This window comes from Channa argus, chromosome 3, assembly GCF_033026475.1.
Source record: "Channa argus isolate prfri chromosome 3, Channa argus male v1.0, whole genome shotgun sequence".
NCBI classification, from domain to species: domain Eukaryota; kingdom Metazoa; phylum Chordata; class Actinopteri; order Anabantiformes; family Channidae; genus Channa; species Channa argus.
In genome coordinates this window covers 10,856,983-10,875,457 of record NC_090199.1, presented here as the reverse complement: position 1 = coordinate 10,875,457, position 18,475 = coordinate 10,856,983, and the positions used below count along the sequence as shown (strand labels likewise).

At 40.7% G+C, this 18,475-nt stretch overlaps 1 protein-coding gene across 4 annotated transcripts in view; it reads right to left on the bottom strand.

The window, feature by feature from the left end:
- The window catches only part of znf827 (zinc finger protein 827), a 72,013-nt gene that overhangs the window by 43,234 nt on the left and 10,304 nt on the right, over positions 1-18,475 (bottom strand). For 3 of the 4 annotated variants that reach the window (XM_067496586.1, XM_067496585.1, XM_067496583.1), the window contains exons 2-5: positions 9,766-9,831; positions 3,700-4,959; positions 1,347-1,519; positions 566-1,061 (exon numbers count right to left, since the gene is read on the bottom strand). In XM_067496586.1, coding sequence (XP_067352687.1) covers positions 566-1,061; positions 1,347-1,519; positions 3,700-4,959; positions 9,766-9,831 — 1,995 coding nt within the window. The remainder of the gene's footprint in view (positions 1-565; positions 1,062-1,346; positions 1,520-3,699; positions 4,960-9,765; positions 9,832-18,475) is intronic. The other variant, XM_067496584.1, reaches the window with a different exon arrangement.

The window sequence follows — 18,475 nt, the reverse complement described above, 5'->3', positions numbered from 1 at the left end:
AAACAGTACAATAAACAAAACAATTATGGAGTCAAGCTCATAGTGTGTCTCTGAATGCTGTTTTTCCATGTATTTTTTCAAAACCGCATTACTTTGTGCAATCTGTTTCGCATTTGGACAATAGCAGCATTTCTGTGCAGCACATATTATACTCTACAAGGGTGGGTTTTCCCTTTTCACACACACAATAATGGTGGTGTTACACTTTACAGGGCTAGGTCATTTTTCACCTAAGGGCAGATAGCAAAAATATACATACATTGGCTGGTCAAATATTTATATATTTTTAAGCAAAAACTGATTAATTTCAGTATTTCCAGTTTTTCAAATGTGAATATTTCCTGTTTTTGTTGGTCCTTGAAGATTCCAACTTGATATTATGATCTGCTGGTCAGACAACACAGAACATTTTCACACTATATCACAGGCATGTTTTTGTAATTTGCTAATAACAATTGGTCTAACACCCTATTAAAAAAAATAGGCAGACTTGAGAATATCAAGTTGGACACCAAGGGTAATTATTAAAAATGGTAGTATAAATTAATTGTAAAATAATTCTTACCTGATAGCTTCATAAGCAGGTCAGTAGCTGTCTTTGTTGTTATGTCAGGGCTAAAGAGGGAGGCTGTAGTTGGACCACTAGGACTGGATCGGACCCCGACACCAATCCCAACTCCAGGTAGGTCCAGGGAGTTGGCACTGCTGCTGGGACGGTCCCTGCAGATGCCAAAGGGTGAGAGCACAGACACGTCTCTCTCCTGCGGCTCCTCCTTGATGTGGACATGATTGGAGGAAACCTCAACTGGAGAAGACGTCTGCTGCTGAGTGTCTGAATGAACTGGGGACACCTCTGTCCCCATCATGTCCGTGGAACCACTATCACCTATCAGGGAACCCTCACCCTCTGTGTTGGTGGTGGGCTCCTCTTTCACTTTGACATCCGTGCGGGGGAAGTGCTGGTGGCAGCGCATGTGAAGCTTCAGGCTGAAGTGACGGGAGGAGGTGAAGGGGCAAAGGTCGCACTGAAATGTCTCACCCCGGTCCTGGTGTTGATGTACCTGGGAAAGGAGGACAGGTTTACATGTCAAACTACCTCTGCTGTAACCCTACAGGATCCAAACACAGGATTCTTTGCTTAATTTCATTTAATCAGTGAGTTTCTACTACAAACATGGAGTTGTGATGCATTTTTATATGTAGAGCATACACTGAAAATTTAACTAAAACATGGGTGCCCTTTTAAGCTAAGTGCATTACAGGAGCCATATTAGGTGCTGATTAAAGATGATATGGGCAAAAAGCAGCACAGGACTGGAAAATGAAGAAACTCTATATGATCTCACCTTCATGTGGGACTTGAGATTGTCTTTGCGAGCACAGCGAAAGGGACACAGGGGACATTGGTGGCTTTTCAAGCCTGTGTGAATGACCATGTGTCTCTTCCAGTAGCTCTTGCGCTTGATGACCAGTCCACACACAGGACACTGAAATGGTTTTCCACCATCTTCAGGGGAGCCTTGTAGGATCACACGTGATTATTACAATTTACAAAAACAGTCATGGAGGAGAAACTAGACATTAATCTGTGACTGATGCTGCAGAAATATACCTTTATTAATGTAAGGAAAAAAAACATGATTATCCAGATGAAGACAACAGTTTCCACACAATGGCAAGAGACAGCATCTTCACACCTAATTGTGAAAACTATTTAGGGAAATGCCAGCTGAAAGCTATAGAACAATGAAGGTAAAAACTCAAGCATGTTTTAGTATCTCGATTATTGTTGTTGGCTTCATATCCGGCATCCATTACTGTTTAATTGGTCTTATTAGAAAGAGGCATGATTGCATTACAAATTCTACAAGGGCCTGTCAGGATGGCTTCATAAGTATTCCAGTGCCGTTCCTTGAAAAACATCTGGTAATCAGTGTTTGGTGAAATTACTGTGCTCAGCCATTCATTGACCTGAGGTGTAAAACCTCGAGACTGCCTATTTGCAACAATAAACTGCCATCTGCGGCCCAACCTCTCCAAGCACAGCAGAGATCACAATGCAGAAATGACTTCTGCTTACTCCAAGATGAGGCAAGTGAAGCAGAAATAAAACGGGAGTGGAAATGTGTGTGAGTTTGGTGCCTTTACTGTATCTTACTTCTTTATGCAATTCCTATTTAATCACAACTGAGTTTTAGAAAAAAAAAAAAGAAGTGGTTTTCTTATACTTTTCCTATATACAAAGTGCAAGACATACCAGTACAATACAGTTTTATAGTGAAACTGGGGAAAGGAACGACAATAAAACAAGACACGACAGTCAATAATCAAGGTCACATTTTTTAGTCTGGCGACTAAACAACTACCTGCATTTTTACAGCACTGCTCGACCTTGACGGCTTGCAGGTTAAAACAGACACCCTTTTTAGCATGCTGATCACAGAGTATTACATCAACTACCTCATCTGTCTGAAGTCAATTTGATCCAGCCATTTCAGATTTGGCGGGGTTGCGACACAATCCCTCAAAAGTGCCCATCCATCTCCCATGAAACTCACTGTTCTCCCTAAAGGCTGCTTAGTTAGAGCTTGCACTTTGAAGATTTCTCTCTCTCTGTGCAAGAGTGCAATCCTTGTGTGCACCCTTGTTTGGGTTATATGTCTACATCTGAGTACACAGAACATACTGCATGACCATTTGTGAGTAAAAGAGAGAGAGCACAAGAGGGAGAGAAAGTCTGCACACATCTGTATCCAGTCAGTGGAAAGTATGATGTGTTTGGCCTTAAGTCTGCTGTGCCGATTAGTGCAGAGGGCTCTGGTTAGTAGGGTTTGAAGCCAGGAGGAGGCTGCCGAGATGGATATGGACTCCAGGGCTCCCCACTGTGCAGAGCACACACTGACGGCCCCCTTTTGGCAGCACGTACATCCGAGCACAAACGAGTTGGTCTGGGAAGGCAGTGAGGTCTCAGTCGGAACCCCCCACCGAGCCCACAGACCATTTCCCAGACTACAAGGCCAGCCAGGGCTGTTTTCTCTTGGCTATGCTTTCTGCTCGGCTGACAGTTAAGCTGATGCTACACTATTTGCTATTTCAGCGCAAGTGAGGTGAGAACAAAACCATTACAAAACTAGGAAAAACATGTCAAGGAAATTCAGAATTGTGATTTTTCTGACAGTATTTTTGTGACTGAACCCGCTGCTCTCCATTATGACATTTTATAAATTTTGCAGTTACATTTCATAAGGCATGTGTGTTTTAGCAATCAAATTTGGTCAAACCAAGTAATTCTACTAGTATCAACAGTTTTCAGTGGTGTTACCTCTTTGGTATATGCTCCATAGGTTGAACTATAATGATACATTAAATTTTCTGGTAAACTTTAGGTAAATTTGTACAATTACTTATCAGAAGAACTTAAAATTTTGCATGTTCACTTTTATAAGTAAACAAACGATAATTTTGTTTCATCATAACAACCTTGTATGAACTTAAGTAGCCTGACGTTTCATTTGTTTAATATAAGCCAAAAATTTAATGTATTTCAGTGTTTTGTTACCGTATCTCCAAAAACAAATATCTACAGTTGGTCCTAAACTAATGTAAACTCTGGCCCCATCTGTATTGGTGCACCCATTATTGTGATTCTTATAGTACTGCTTATGCATATATCATGACTTTGATGTCTGTTTTGATTACCTGCTTGGCTGTTGGGTTTGCCTCTGCCCTTTGGAGTAGAGGGCAACAACAACTCAAGGCTCTGGGTGGGTGTAGAGGGGGTGGGGGCCTTCTGGTTTTTTTCCAACAGAGGCTTCACATCCTCTTGTAGGACCCCAGCAGTTGCCAGGGGGGAACCCTCCTTCTTCTCTGCTAGCAGGTTTCCTGCTGCCCTGGCTGCCACCTCTTTGAGCAAGGCAGCAGAGGAGGTCATTGACACCAGTGAGAGAAAGGAACTTGCTGAGGCCTGATGGTCAGTTGCAGCACTGGCTGTTGACGAGGCTTGGCTTCGCTCACTGACTTTCTTGGAAAGAGCAGCGAGGGTGGAGCTAGCGGACTGCGGGCTAAATGGAGAGTTGAAGGCATCAAAGCGCACCATGTCGTCTCCACGACCACCCGCTCCGAGGGTGGGCACTGTAGATGAGGCAGAAGTAGAGGAGGAGGAGGAAGTCGTTGAGGAGGCTGCCACTGCATTTTTGTCTTGAAGTACAGCATTTGCTGCTGCTTTTAACTTCTGGATTGCAGAGTCCGGGGACAGGCTAGAGCCACAAGGCGTGGAGCAGCTGGCCGGGGGCCACTTATCTGCAACACCTGCCCATACAAAGCCACTGCCATTACTAGGGGTGACAGAGTTAAAGGGGTCAAGGGGCTCTTGCTTAATGTTGGTAACTGAGGGTGCCAAGGTGGCTGGGGATGCTGACCCATTGCTGTTGTTATTGGCCAGTTTTCGGGCAAGAGCACTTAACTGCTGGGCATGGTGGGAAGTCGGGGACAAGGTCAAAGGTGGGGCTAGACCTATTGGAGGAGACTCCCCGCCAGCACCTCCTCTGGTTGACCGACCAAGGAGGTCCCCAGTGTCAAGTTTCAGAGAGCCAGCCTCAAGAAGGCGCCGTAGGTTACTACTGAGGGGTTTTCCCAGGGCACGAGATGCTGCCTCACCATACAGTGATGATACTACAGAGGACAGCGTGTCCTGGGCTGAGAATGCACCTCCTCCCAGTCCAAGAAGTTCCAAAGAGGCACGATGGACGAGTGAGCTCTCGCCTTCACAGGCATTGTGGTCCTCAGACCCAGTGCCAGCTCCAGGCTGTTCATCAGAAGGTGAGCCTCTGGGTAAGAGGAGCTCATCCTGGGTGTCTCCATAGGATGAGGACTCTGAACGTGTGTCAGAAGCATTCCCAAACCAGCCGTCATCTTCCACAGGACCGCAATCAGGCCCTCCATCCTCATTGATGTCCACATCTAGAAGACAAACACATATAAAATTTAACCCTGAGAAATAGAAATAATTGCTGTAGCATTGAGGCATAGATGTCATCACGTTGCTCAAGTAAACATCAGTAGACAAGGTTCCTGAGTAAAAACTGTGAACATCAAACTTATTGCTAAGAGTTAGGTATAGTGGGTGGTATACTCATAACCTTTTGCTGAGTGCAGACCAGTATTAAATGTGGAAGTTAAAATTTACTATTAGCTTTCATAATTTCCCATGTTTGTCTATTGTTTCAAAGCAATTAGTAAAATGTACCATGTGGTACCTACTTGGGATGAAAACTTTAAACATTCATAAGACAATTACCTACCCAGACCCAAGTCAAATCACCATTTAAAACTGCAAAACTACACTTTAATGCTCAGCAAGGAGATGGCTAGAAAGACGTCCAGCACAAATTCAGCCTCTTTCTTATATAAAAGCAGCTTTACTGAAGGTGCATCAAGATGTTTAAGTAATTTAGATTTTTTTTCCCATCATTTTTTAACTATATTTTTCCCACCCTTGGTCTGGAAGTCTCTAGTAAAGGGGTTACCATGACAACGGGTCCTTCTGGGAGGCTAGACAGCAAAGATTAGGGTAATGGAGGTTACAGAACTAGATTAATATTCATGAGCCTGCAGATACCACCGGGGAGCCAATAAGGATAGGGTTAAGGTCACCAAGGGTCATTAATATACACTTCATGTATCAATATTCATAAGCAAAACATTACAGCTTGCCAGACAAGGGCGAACAAAGAAAAGTGAATATTCCTGATACATATTAACAAACCTCCATAAGAATATGTCAAAAGCACCAAGCCTGGGCAAAACAAAATGTCAAAGTCTTTAGGTTACTTTACACAACCTCACAAAACATCTGATAAAAATGAACTGTCTGAGGTTTCTGAGAAAACTGGGTATTCATACAGTTGCAAAATCATTAGGCTATAAAAGAATGACTTTAATTGTCTCATACACATACCAATATACATATATCCACACACACACCAAAGAAGTCTTCACCCCTGTGACCCTGACAGAGACCTGATGGGTATGCTGTTTACAGACAAAGGCAAAACAGTTGCCAGGCAACCCAGCCCAGCAACCTGTTGGGATCATTGGAGTTTGCTATCATCTGGCCAGCTTGGATCAAAGTACTCTACAAAGGTGTCCACAATTACAACCCAAAATGGCTGCTACTCTCCTGCTGCAACAGGAGCAGGAGCTATCAAACAGATTTTACACTCTTCCCAACAGCTTCTTGTGTGCACACGAACACGTTGATTGCTTTGGACTAGACATTAACCCTACAAGACAAAGGATGTAAGATATAGTATCCCATTCTAAAGGTGAACTCAATTTCCCATGCTCCTGGGAGACATTTTGCCACCTGGGTAGGGTTAACAGGAATGGGGAGAGGAAGAGGGAGAAAGCAGTGACCCATGCAGGGCAAGACTTGACCCATTTCCATGTGACATGCAAAAAAGCTGCAAGTGCCACCAATGGCTGTAATGTTTGAGGGAAATCACTAGATGGCTGACCCAAGGTCTCAGCTTTGAGGCTGGATTTTCTTTCTTCCAAGCTTCAGTCCTAAACCTCAGGGTTAGGTGCTGAACACAACACACCACAAGGCGTTTGCCAGAGTGTTGATGAACTTCAATGCCATGTCTCGGTGTGTCACCAGCAAGCCACTCAGTGGACGGAATGACATTTCCCAAGGTCATGGTCTCCGGCTCAAACTCTGAGGGAGCTTCGTCTAAGGTCTGTACTTGTGACTGCTGCTGAATGTCCACCACACGCAAAAGGACTAATGTATGCATGTGCATAAATGTTTACAATAGCATGAATGTGATTTTACGCTGACATCCTCCCTATGGCATTTTTCTGTCTCACATTCTACGGCTTTGCTTCTGGTACTGTGGCTGGCTCGGTGACAACAACTGTAACCTCCCCCCAAAAGAGATGGAGGCATAGGGACACCGGCTGAGGCGGCAAACGTCTGCCACTGAAAGGGAACCATTTAGTGGTGTAATGGCGGGGATGACTTGCATGTTGAGACAAACAGCTGCAGGGTGCTCAGCAGTCTGGATCTGTTATCACTCACACATGGGTGATTCAGTGGTGCAGCGGCGGGGGTTTTCTCTCTGGGCCACACAGATGTATGGCAACACCAATATAGGCAAAGAGGGAGATAGACCAAATCAAAGTCCAAGCAAATATTACATTAATAAAGGGTAAAACACCGGCCCTGGTCTAAATTGTCTTAAGATTGACCAGGGAAGTACAGTGAGCAGCTAAAATACTTTGATGTAGTACCTCAGTAACATACAGTGTTTAGAAATCTATTTGCTGTCTTAACCTGCCACAAAAAGAGAGCTCACTGCCTGTAACTACAGCTTAAAACAGCTGGACAGGTAGGGTAGTGTTCATTGTTTTGCCAAGCAGCGCCATCAACAATCTCCATTTATGAACTTGGCAGAATTATTTGACTCTAGGTCAGAGACAGGTGCATGTATGTGTTTGTTCATCCACATACAAGCTCAGTATGGAAGCCAGCCAGCCTTCAGCTAACCTTGTCACACAAAATGACTGCTGGTAAAAGGAAGGGTGCGATTTAGAGAAGGAAAAGAGGACACAAGGGCCTGGAGTAAAGGTAGGTCAGGAGGTCACCCATCACATGACTTGTGTAAGGCTGCTGACTAATATATTCCTTCTTTGTCACACACACACACAGCTACTCTGACTTAGCTGGGCATGAAAATTGGCCTCACTGACCTCAGGCCTGACCAGGGTAGGGGGAGAGCAGACAGGAAGAAAGGACAGATAGGGATAGTTAAGGAAGAGGCTGATTTGGCTTGTAAGGAAAGACGGTGAGGCCATTAGCCGATTAAGGCTGGACAGAGGTGCATCAATACTATGCTGATGTCAGAAGGAGAGTCATGCCCATGAGCTAATTTTGCAGTGAGAGAGAAACAAGGAACAGGAGCTACAGCGAGAGATAGTGCAGTTCAGAAAGTAACTAAAATGGCAAAGATGCTGATCACAAAACCATTAAAAAAACAACACTCATTACCAAATTGATTAGCTCTCATTTTCCCAATCTTAAGAGGGGTGATGCTAGTATGTGGACGTGTTTTGGGTGGATTAAGATGGTAGGACAGGGGGTGAGGACATTGTAAAGAAGGTGGTGAGGATGGATGGAGTGAAGAAAAAGCCAGTGAGGTAATTAAGTGTCCGGCTGGACCCTGGCGGGGGTTGCCACAGCCGCAGGCTATGCTAATGAGCATGCCCAGCGGTCAGGGCTGCCTTATTAGTACTTGCTGGACAATATGGTGGGAGGGATGCTCTACTGGTGGACGTCACTGAAAATGACTAACAATCCTCCAGAGGAGAAAAGTAATTCCATTAATTGGGACACATTGGATCAGGATCTTTTCCCTACCCTTTTTATAATTTCTTACTTACTTTATCGCATTCATATACATACGCTCTCTTCTAGCACAACCTTTAACATGTCCTTTTATACAATTTCCTTTCTCAAATCTACATAACAAGGAATTATTAACATATACAAATGAATAAATAAAAACATATACACAGCAAAATTTATGGAAGAAAGCAGAAATATACATTTGAGTTTAAAAGTTTGCATCCCACTACATTAAATGGCAAAAAGAGTACCCCACAAAACATAAACCCCAGCACATTATGTGCCACCATCATCAAAAATCCTACTAGTGGCTGGACAAAGCTTGACTCAAAGACAGCAAAGAGGTACTAATCCTGGCAGCACAGGAACAGCCTCTAAGTACAGGATCAGTAGAGGCAAGGGTCTACCATACCAGTCAGGACTCCAGGTGCAGGCTGTACAAAGATGACCCTCAGACAATCAGTGCATAACAAGGGGGTGCAAGACGCTAGCAAGCAGGGCATAAATAGAACGACATAACCAAGTGGCTGGCATAGTTTATAGAAACATCTTTGCAGAGTACAGGCTGGAAATCATAATGTAGTAGTTTTGGACAAACAAGGCTGTAGTGATAGATGTAGCAATCCCAAGCAATAGCAATATCAGGCTATCACAGCTACAGATTGACAAGTTACAACACAAATGCTAAGACAGGTCAGGGGGCAACACAGAAAGAAGTAGGCCAGCCATTGGTATTACAGAAAGACCTAATGAAGAAAGGGGTACCAAAGATGTACAACAAACTCTCCATACTGGAGGCCTTGGAGAATACCAAACACTGGCTCAAAGCCCTGGCTACCCAGCTGAAGAGGCACACCAGAGAAGTTAATGCGGGAGAGAAAAAAAAAGGAATGTTCTCCACCAACTCATCCAAAGTGTACTCTCAGTGGCACGGTAATAACATGAGAGCTGGCTGGAGACTGAACAAAATTGTGTAGTAGTAAAAGTATATAGGATAAGGAGGCATCAAATAACAACAATGCCCAATAGCTAATGGACCTGATGGAACACCACAGTAACCTTCTTGAACAAGAACCAGTAACCAGCACAATGGCAGATTTCCAAGAGAGGGTCTTAAGTATGAAGAGACAGCTGGACAACACCAGCTTACTTCATTCTATGAACACCTGGCAGGACAACTGAAGCAGTTACTAATGGACGGTACCCACCCAGAATGGTTAACTGAAGGCTGGACAGTCCTACTCCTGAAAGACCCCTAGAAGTGAGCAGCACCATCCAACTACTGTCCAATAACCTGCCACTGCACAATATTAAAGATCCTGTCAGGCAATAAAGCAGGTGTTAAGGCAAGCTGCAAGTACCTTGAGATACCACAGGCAAATGGGAACCCCGAAGAGCCTGCCAGGAAACCAGCAACTGCCAAGTACCTACAGAGAGTAAAGCAAGTCCTGAGAAGTCAGTTGCATGGAAAGAACAAAGTCCAGGCAATTAGTACTGTCAGCATAAAGCCATTGAAATCAAGACAAGGAATTTCATTACAATGCATAGAGGATTTCACCACAAATCCAGCATCCAAAGACTACACCAAGTGGAAGGAAGTAGGCTGAGGATTAGTGCACATCAGAGCCATTAACCAGGATGAAACAACAAAGATCCAGGAATACATCAGGAAGATGGCCCCAAGTGATGATGTCCTTAGTGAATAGCTCAGGCAGCAGAAACCAGAGGAGCAAGAAAAAGATAAGCAGGAACCCCTGCATGGTATGTACCACTGACAAATACAAGTGGCTGATATTAATAAAATCCCACTGGCTGGACAAAACTGGACTGAAAGACAACACAAAAGCACTAAGCCTAGCAACACAGGAAAAGGTTCTAAGTACAAGATCAGTAGAAGCTGGGGAAAACCATACCAGTCAGGACTCCAGGTGCAAGCTGTGAAAAGATTACCCTGAGACAATCAAGCACATAACAGTGGGGTGCAAGATGCTAGCAGGCAGGGTATACATGGAATGCCATAACCAAGTGGCTGGCATAGTTTATAGAAACATCTTTGCAGAGTACAGGCTGGAAGTCACAAAGTCAAAATAGGATAATTCTAGATACAGACTGACAAGCTGATAATAACCAACCATCCAGGCATAGTAGTGGTGGACAAACCTAATAAAAAGCTTTAGTGATAGATGTAGTAAACCCAAGTAATAGCAACATCAGGAAGAATCAACCCCAGAACCTTGAAAATACCAAGGGCTGAGAAAAAAAAAAAAGAGTTTTGCAATTATATAGTTTTATTTTACGTAACTATCTTTTTATGCACTCCTTTACAATTTTTGTTCCATTCTGGTGAAGGAGCTTTTGTGCTAAATTAATGTGCATAAATATTATGTTGATGCTTTACTCTTTTTGAGAGCATTTATTTTTTTGCACTCAACTCACAATTTCATCTATTCACATGAAAGGATGTGACATCTATTAACCAAAAAATGGAATTAGAAGGCAAGTTAGCAAATCTGAAATCCAACCAATGAAACCATACTGAAAGTGTAATCTGACTAATAAAAAGTACACAGGAAGCATCTGCTAATGTGAACTATGCACAGCAAAAAGAGATGTCTGAGTACTGTATTACCACAGACAAAAATGCAGCAAAAGCATTGGTAGGGTGAAGGTGTGTTGTTTCATGTACTGGTGAGATAATGAAATATAATATGTAATGGACAGATTTAATTTATTTAACTGTCTGCTTTTTAGACACCAAAACACAGCATACTTTGTAATACCCACAGGACAGGATTACAGTTTTATCTTTAGTTGTAACAACCTCGAAGTAAACGAAGAAAATACAAAGTTTATGTTAGAAAAAACAACCTGGGATACATGCTTGCATGTTTGTGTTTAACTGACTTTGGTCTTATTGGATGAACAAGAACCACAAAATGTGGTGCTAGTCTGGGCGTGAAAATGCTCTTGGCCATTCAAATTAATAACCAGGGCTGCATATTTCATGTGAAGTGAAACTATCTGAAAGCAACTTAGGGCTGCCTTGCTGTCTCTGGGACTGAACAGCCTGCCATCATCAAGGGGACAATGAGTTCCCAAGTGGCTGTCCACCAGCTGAAGCTGTGTAGAAGTTGGGTGATGCAGGAGGACAAGAATCCAATAGTAAATCTACTACTAAATGACTTAAAGAAAAGAAAAGCCATCATTTGGAGTGACCCACTCAGTGACCCCCTGAAGATGCTACAAAAGTATGGCTGAGCTGAAGCAGTGTTTTGAGGAGGAATAATCAATTTATTTTTTTGCTTAACATTGTGCAGGCCTGATCTGCAGCTACCAGAAGCTCTTCTTTAAGGATACGCTTGTTGAGGGATTTATATCATATATAAATGCACCTTTAAACCAGAATCGCAAAGGTTTAAAAGAGGTGTTAAATTAATACACAGACTGTTAAATAATGATATAACTGTTGCTGTGTTATGACTTACATTTACAATGGCACATTTAAATGGCACTCATATAGCGCATTTCTACCTATTGGCACTCTAAGTGCTTTACACACTGCTTCTTATTCACCCATTTACACTCAGAATTACACACACACACACACACACACACACACACACACACACACACACACAGGGAAGCTGCTATGCAGCTGGCCAAACCTCACCGGGAGCAACTAAGTTGTGGTTCAGTGTCTTGCTCAAGGACACTTCGACGAATGACTAGAGGAGAAGGGGATTGAACAAACAACTGCAAGATTGGTGGACAACTGCTCTATCTTCCGGCGCCACATTCGCCCCTCGTATCTGTATTTGTAACTTTGATAAAGCTCAGATAATTTTTTATGACTGATTGAAATTACCTGTTGTCTGTTTTCAAAGGATTCACATACTTTTTCTTGCCACCGTATATAGTGTAACAGTCAAGCCCTTTACTTTCAGGCTGACACCATATTTTCTAAAGTGCAACAGTAAGCTAAACCATTACATATTCTTCTGGCAATTAATTATGTTGCCACAATGTCTTCATCCAGACTAAACAAACACTATTTTATGAATCAAGGTTTATTTTAAACAAACACTAAAAACTCAGAATCAGCATTTCTATTTCATCTCCCACTATCTCTGTTATCCTGTCAGACATGTAGTCCATGACGGAAACTTAAAGAGCCCATCCTTTAGTTGGAATCTGAGGTGAGGCAATACTCTCAGTGATGATCAGGGTTAAGGCAGCAGGACTATATATAATGATGGTTGTCGTATTGAAATGTAGTGCAAATTACCATCTGTGTATTTTCAGCCTTGGTCTCCGTGGTTTGTGGGTACTTTGGGCTACATGCCAGAGGTGAAACAGGAAGGAGAAATGTTCTTGGAAGAGAATGAGAAGACTGAGAGACCCAGACCTCTGAAATTCCTTATTGCAGATGATGTGCACTTTCCCCCTGGTTTGTTTCTCCCTTCCATTTTTAGCACCTCATGTTAAAAAAATCTTGACTTCATAACTTCAAATATGACATCAAAGCTAGGGATCTAAACTGCTGGATTGAGAGAAGCAATATGTCTATAGCATCTTTGCGGAACATATTTTAGAGGAAATTGTATTCAGTTTATGTCGTACTGTGAAGTGATACAACTTGGATTTTAAGTTTGTGTGGCTCTCATATGCCTCTGAACATGCTGTGGACAGACATGTAACACACGTTTGTATGCTGGGAATATTTTAACCACTTTTTTCCCTAGATTCTTGAAAATATTCAATGTTCCTGAACACATTGCTCACCCAATATTTTGCTGCAAATATATGAGGATATAAACATATTATACTTTATATTATAAATTAAAAGATTTTAATCTCACTCAAGAATAATTTCCATAGTTAAACAAAGTAGGGTTCTCATCAATTGTTTAAGAGTATTGTTCTAGCAATACTTTGCAGCCCAGGGTTGAAAGCAGGCGGCAATACCTGTTTGTAACATTATTGAAGAGCAGGCTCCATTCTTACATGGAGGATGCTTACAAAAAACACTGAATATCCTATAAAATACAGGTAAATCCATCATTATAAAATGTTAGGAACATGGCACACAGAGAAATCTGCCTAGAGCAGGCTGTTTTTAAAACCTAAATGGCTATGCAAGAAGCAGACTAGGAGAGAAACCACCAATACACCATGAAGGAGTTACTTCAGCAGCTGAGATGAAACAGACTGCACACAACCTTTGCCCAGGTTCTATGCGTTTTTAGGCATTTCTAAAATCTTTTTTATGGCCATGACACATGAAGCCAACAGTGGGCCATTGGGCAGAATCGGGCTGCTGGGAAGTGTATGTGTATTTTTTGGCATGGCCCGCATTGTCAGCTCAAGTTTGACTCATGTCAGGCGCTGTTCAGCTGATTCAACATGCTGAATTAGCCTAGGCTAGCATCGACTCGTTAGTGAAAAAGAACACTCAGGCTGGATATTTAGCTCAGCGAATCAAAGTACCTTTTTATTTTCTTGTGTATGGTATTACCACTGCAACAATTTCTTATCCTTTTTCTTATACAAATTTCCTATCTAACATAACCTCAATCAGAAAAAACTCAAAACTATCTGCAGCTAACATACATACAAGATGGCGTTTTTTGACCCTCCCAAAAACACAACTACAAACAGATCAAGATAGTGGAGCGCACCAATACAGAGTGGGTCAATTTTTGTAATCAGAGGTGAATCTGCTCCCAGAGTCCAGAATGTGGGGTGTGTTTCCAGAAGCCATTCTGGAAAGTCAATAAAGTCAGACTTTAAAGTTATTCATATCACTAAAAACAAACATATGATGTGCCTGATTAAATACCCTATGCATATTGTTTTCACAACATAAGCCACTCTAAATAGCTCTCTAACATACTGATCTCTGATCAGCCATTGATTCTGACTGGGTAAATAATGTGACTATGACCCCGGAAGGTACCAATCCCGCAGATGTTGGTTCCTCCCGTCAAATGTTGAAGTGTCCTTGGGCAAGACAATGAACCATAACTTAGCTGCTCCTGGTCAGTGTTGGCCAGCTGCATAGCAGCTCCCCCATCGATGTTTGAGTGTGCATGTGTAATTGTGAGTGCAAATGTGACTGAGAAGCAGTGTAAAGCACTTTGAGTGCCAATAGATAGAAGAGCTCTATATATACCATTTAAATAAAACACAAGAGGGTGAATCAGTACAATATATGTATAATATATGTGTAACAAAGTAATATACAATACCTATGACAGACCAATGAGTCAAATGATAAAACACACATAAAATTAGATATGGACACTAAATCAGTGATACTAAGATAAGGATACTACGTAACACAATATTTATAATATGGATTTTCTGTCTACAATGTAGTACAGCAAATTAAAAAAACATTACAACCTCTATTTTTCTCTTTTGAGTTACATATTAATTTTATACAACTTCTTGCTATTGTTTTAAGAGGTGGCTTAGTTGTAATGCTGTGTTACAACGAACCCCAAAGCATGGAGACTCTAGTTATGCTTTACAAGCACTTGCTGCATGCAAAAAAAATATAGAAATGTGCACCCATTCTGCATTCAATTAAATCAATTAAACGTTATTTGTTTTGAACAGGTTATGGTAAAACAATAAACAAGAATGAATAATTTAACAAATGTAAACATGTTCTATTGATATTACTCAAACATGTTTCTCTTTACTTACTTTTGTGTGTTAATACGTCAACTGTATCATATTGGTGTCTTGTTGAAGGCAACCAGATGGTGATTAACACAACATAAGGATAGATTTTGTGATTTACAGACACACATACATGCACTGTGTAGAGCTTAATAAAAAATTACACTTTAAACATTCCCGGTAGCAGCCATAAGCCTCTGTAGCTGTAACTGTGTTGCTACTTAATGTTAACTAATTTAAAAAAAGAAATAAAAGTTTGCGCTATGTTGCCAACACCTACGTGTGTTCTGAATCTACGTGTGTTCACCTTTAATTTCCTTCATGTGTATTTGCACCACATGGAAGAAAGCTGTTTCATACTGCCAAAAAGTGTGATTTGCAACGCAATGATATAAATGATCGTGTATGTGAATGCAAATGTGAATGAGAGTATAATATTTAAAGACAGAATTTTTTCTCAATTTTCACATGACATACCATAAGGTTTTACAAAACCCTGGTATAAAAGTCAAATGCCTATTCAAAGACAGACCAACCAGGCTGTGCACAACTACATTTATCCTTGAAAGAAACTCAGCTTGATATGCTGTACTGAATGATTGAGAAAAACTATGAGATCATTTGACTGACAGTTACAGTTTCAAGCACTGTAAGCTAACTAAACTATATACCACACGGTGGTCCAAAACTGATAACACTGCTGTTTTTAAAATACTTTTTCATACATGTAAAAAAGCATTAAATATCAAAGGTTAATGTAGTGCATTTACAAGGTTCAACCCATGTTCATAAGATACTTATGGGTTTATTTTTGTGTGCAGACATTCCCTGGTATAATTTGACCAAAAGGGGGGGAGGAGAAAAAAAAGCTAATCTATTTAGCAGGGGTAAGAAGTTTCCATCCTGGTTTCCAGTGGAAAAATAAAAAATAAAATCCTCGAAGAGATGAGCAGGTAGGGCCTGTTTGGCAAGTGCTTTTATTAAAGAATTAAAAATATTCCCATCATTTTAAAATACTATTAATAACAAAAATATCTGAATCATAATTTCCACTGCGTTTGACTATCAAGTACCCCTCTGAGTTAGGCGTTTAGACTTTGATACGCTTTCACTGTATTATAGTATAATTTCTAACAGAAGATTCAATGCGTTTTAAAATTTCAATTAAAAAAATCCAACCCTATCCAAAATTGCATTGTTATCAGAAATCATAACATTATATTCATTTGGACTCATATACCAAGTCAGTCTCTGACCAGCCAAAGTAGAAAACTTTCATTTTTGAAAAGGTATTTTAAGAAGGATGCGAAATATGAGGTTCCTTTCAAACAAATTAAGACTAGTTGACCCGAGAGTATCTTTGTTTTCCTATACAAGAACTATTAATCTATAAAAACATAAGTTAATTTATTTTTAAAAAATGCATTCACGTGCTGTTTGATGAATGAGGTTCATTGGCACAATAGTCTCTAAAAACTTTTCATCACAGACCAGTTCCTTGATTCTATGCTAAAGGACTCTTCATATTCCTTAAAATGTCAGCCTTTGGATATCATATGATTAGCATATGTGGGTGGCATTCTTCTTTGACTGTGTTTACATTCACTTAAGTAACCGGTACTCAGAGAAATTAGCTTTCTTGGGTAATTGGGGAACAGTGTTTACATGCACTTAAGAAACCTGGTTACGGGAAATCCGTATACATGCAGTACAAGAGTAACCTGATTTCTCCTCCACCTTGGACTTATTTTAGGAGCTTGGCGCACAGATTTGAACTGTATAGGGATTGAAAACACTGCTTTCTGATCTCTCTCTCTCTCTCTCTCTTTGTGTGGGTTCTTGTCGCAGCAGTGACAGCGCAGGGGTAGAAAAAGGAAAGATACATGCGGCCGATCCACAATAGTCTGAATGTTAAAAATCCACGTGCGAAAGTGACTTTTTTTAAACTTCTAATTAAAGACTTAGACTTCTAAATAAATTATAATTAAATGAAAAATCTGAGTAAATTAAGATTCCTTTCTGACCTTAGGTGGACTTTGTTTTTAAAACTAGGCAGCAGTGCCCGTTAAAGATCTCTACTTTCAGTCATTGTTTTACTCAGCTATGTGTTCCTGTCTGCAGCCTTTTGTTGCGCACATGCGCAGATGGAGAAAGCCGATTAGAAAGCTTGTTACGTGTGTGTGTGGCAGAGAAATCAGGGTTCTCTGACAGAAATCTACCTGGGTAAACCAGGTTTCCCTAATCCCCTACCCTGATTTTAGAAACCAGCTTCCAATTCATGACACTTAAGAAATCAGCTTTCTTGAGAAAGCCGACTGTGACCTGGTAACTTAGGTGCATGTAAAAGCAGTCTATGTGAAAGTGAAATCTGGCAAACACTTGCAGCCCCCTTTTAAAGTCTAAAAAAAGTCTAAAAAAACTGGTAGCATGCACATCTGAGAAACAAGCAAGACATTATGCATATACCATGCAGTACAAATAAACCTTATTTTACACATCTAAGTGAAAACAAATCTAAATTAAATTTATCTAAATTAAAATGTATTGCTTATGTATTCTCTCCCTGCAAGTCATTATGTATACAACTACAGCATTAAACTTGTGTAGATGGTTTTCAGTTTTGCACATCTGGACGCTGCTAATTTTCTGATTCTGCTTTGAACCAAGTAAAAAAATGCTAAGGCCTGGATATCCGAAAAAATAAAAAAATTAATAAAATCAACTGAACTTAATACTGATTATTGGTTTCAATCAATGGCTACAAATCTGCAAGGACTTGCATAGCTGTCAGACAGGAGGACCTGACTACATGATAACGTCAGGCATCAAGAAACGCATTGTTCATTTGTTTAGATACAAGTTCCAATCGACTATGTGACTACAGTAAACACTAAACAGTCAATAGTGTGACTTCAATTTAGGATAGGATAGGATAATACTTTAGTTGACTTGAAAGTAAATCCACAGTTCCTACTGTAAGCTGTATTCACACTACATGTTTCAATAGTGGCACTGGATGATGTACTGCCAAATTTTTATATTATAGAGTGACTGAAGAAGATAGAAAATGGAGAGAAGGTCAGATTGTTAAATGTGGAAAGTAACCTAAATGGCAGACAGAAAAAAAGTGTCATTCATTTTTTAAAAATAGTCTACATTCTGTGTTACACACGAGTGTTACACTATGTTAATTTATTTCTTTATGCTTTTAAAGAGGAGTATGCAAACATTGCTTTGCAAACACAACAGATAGTTTCAGTTCTAGTCAGTAAAGCACTAGGCTACCGTATGTAATCTAAGCCGTTATTTATTTTCATTCAATATATTACAATATAATTTATACGCCATATTTATGCAATTATATTCTGTCTTGTATGTTTACTT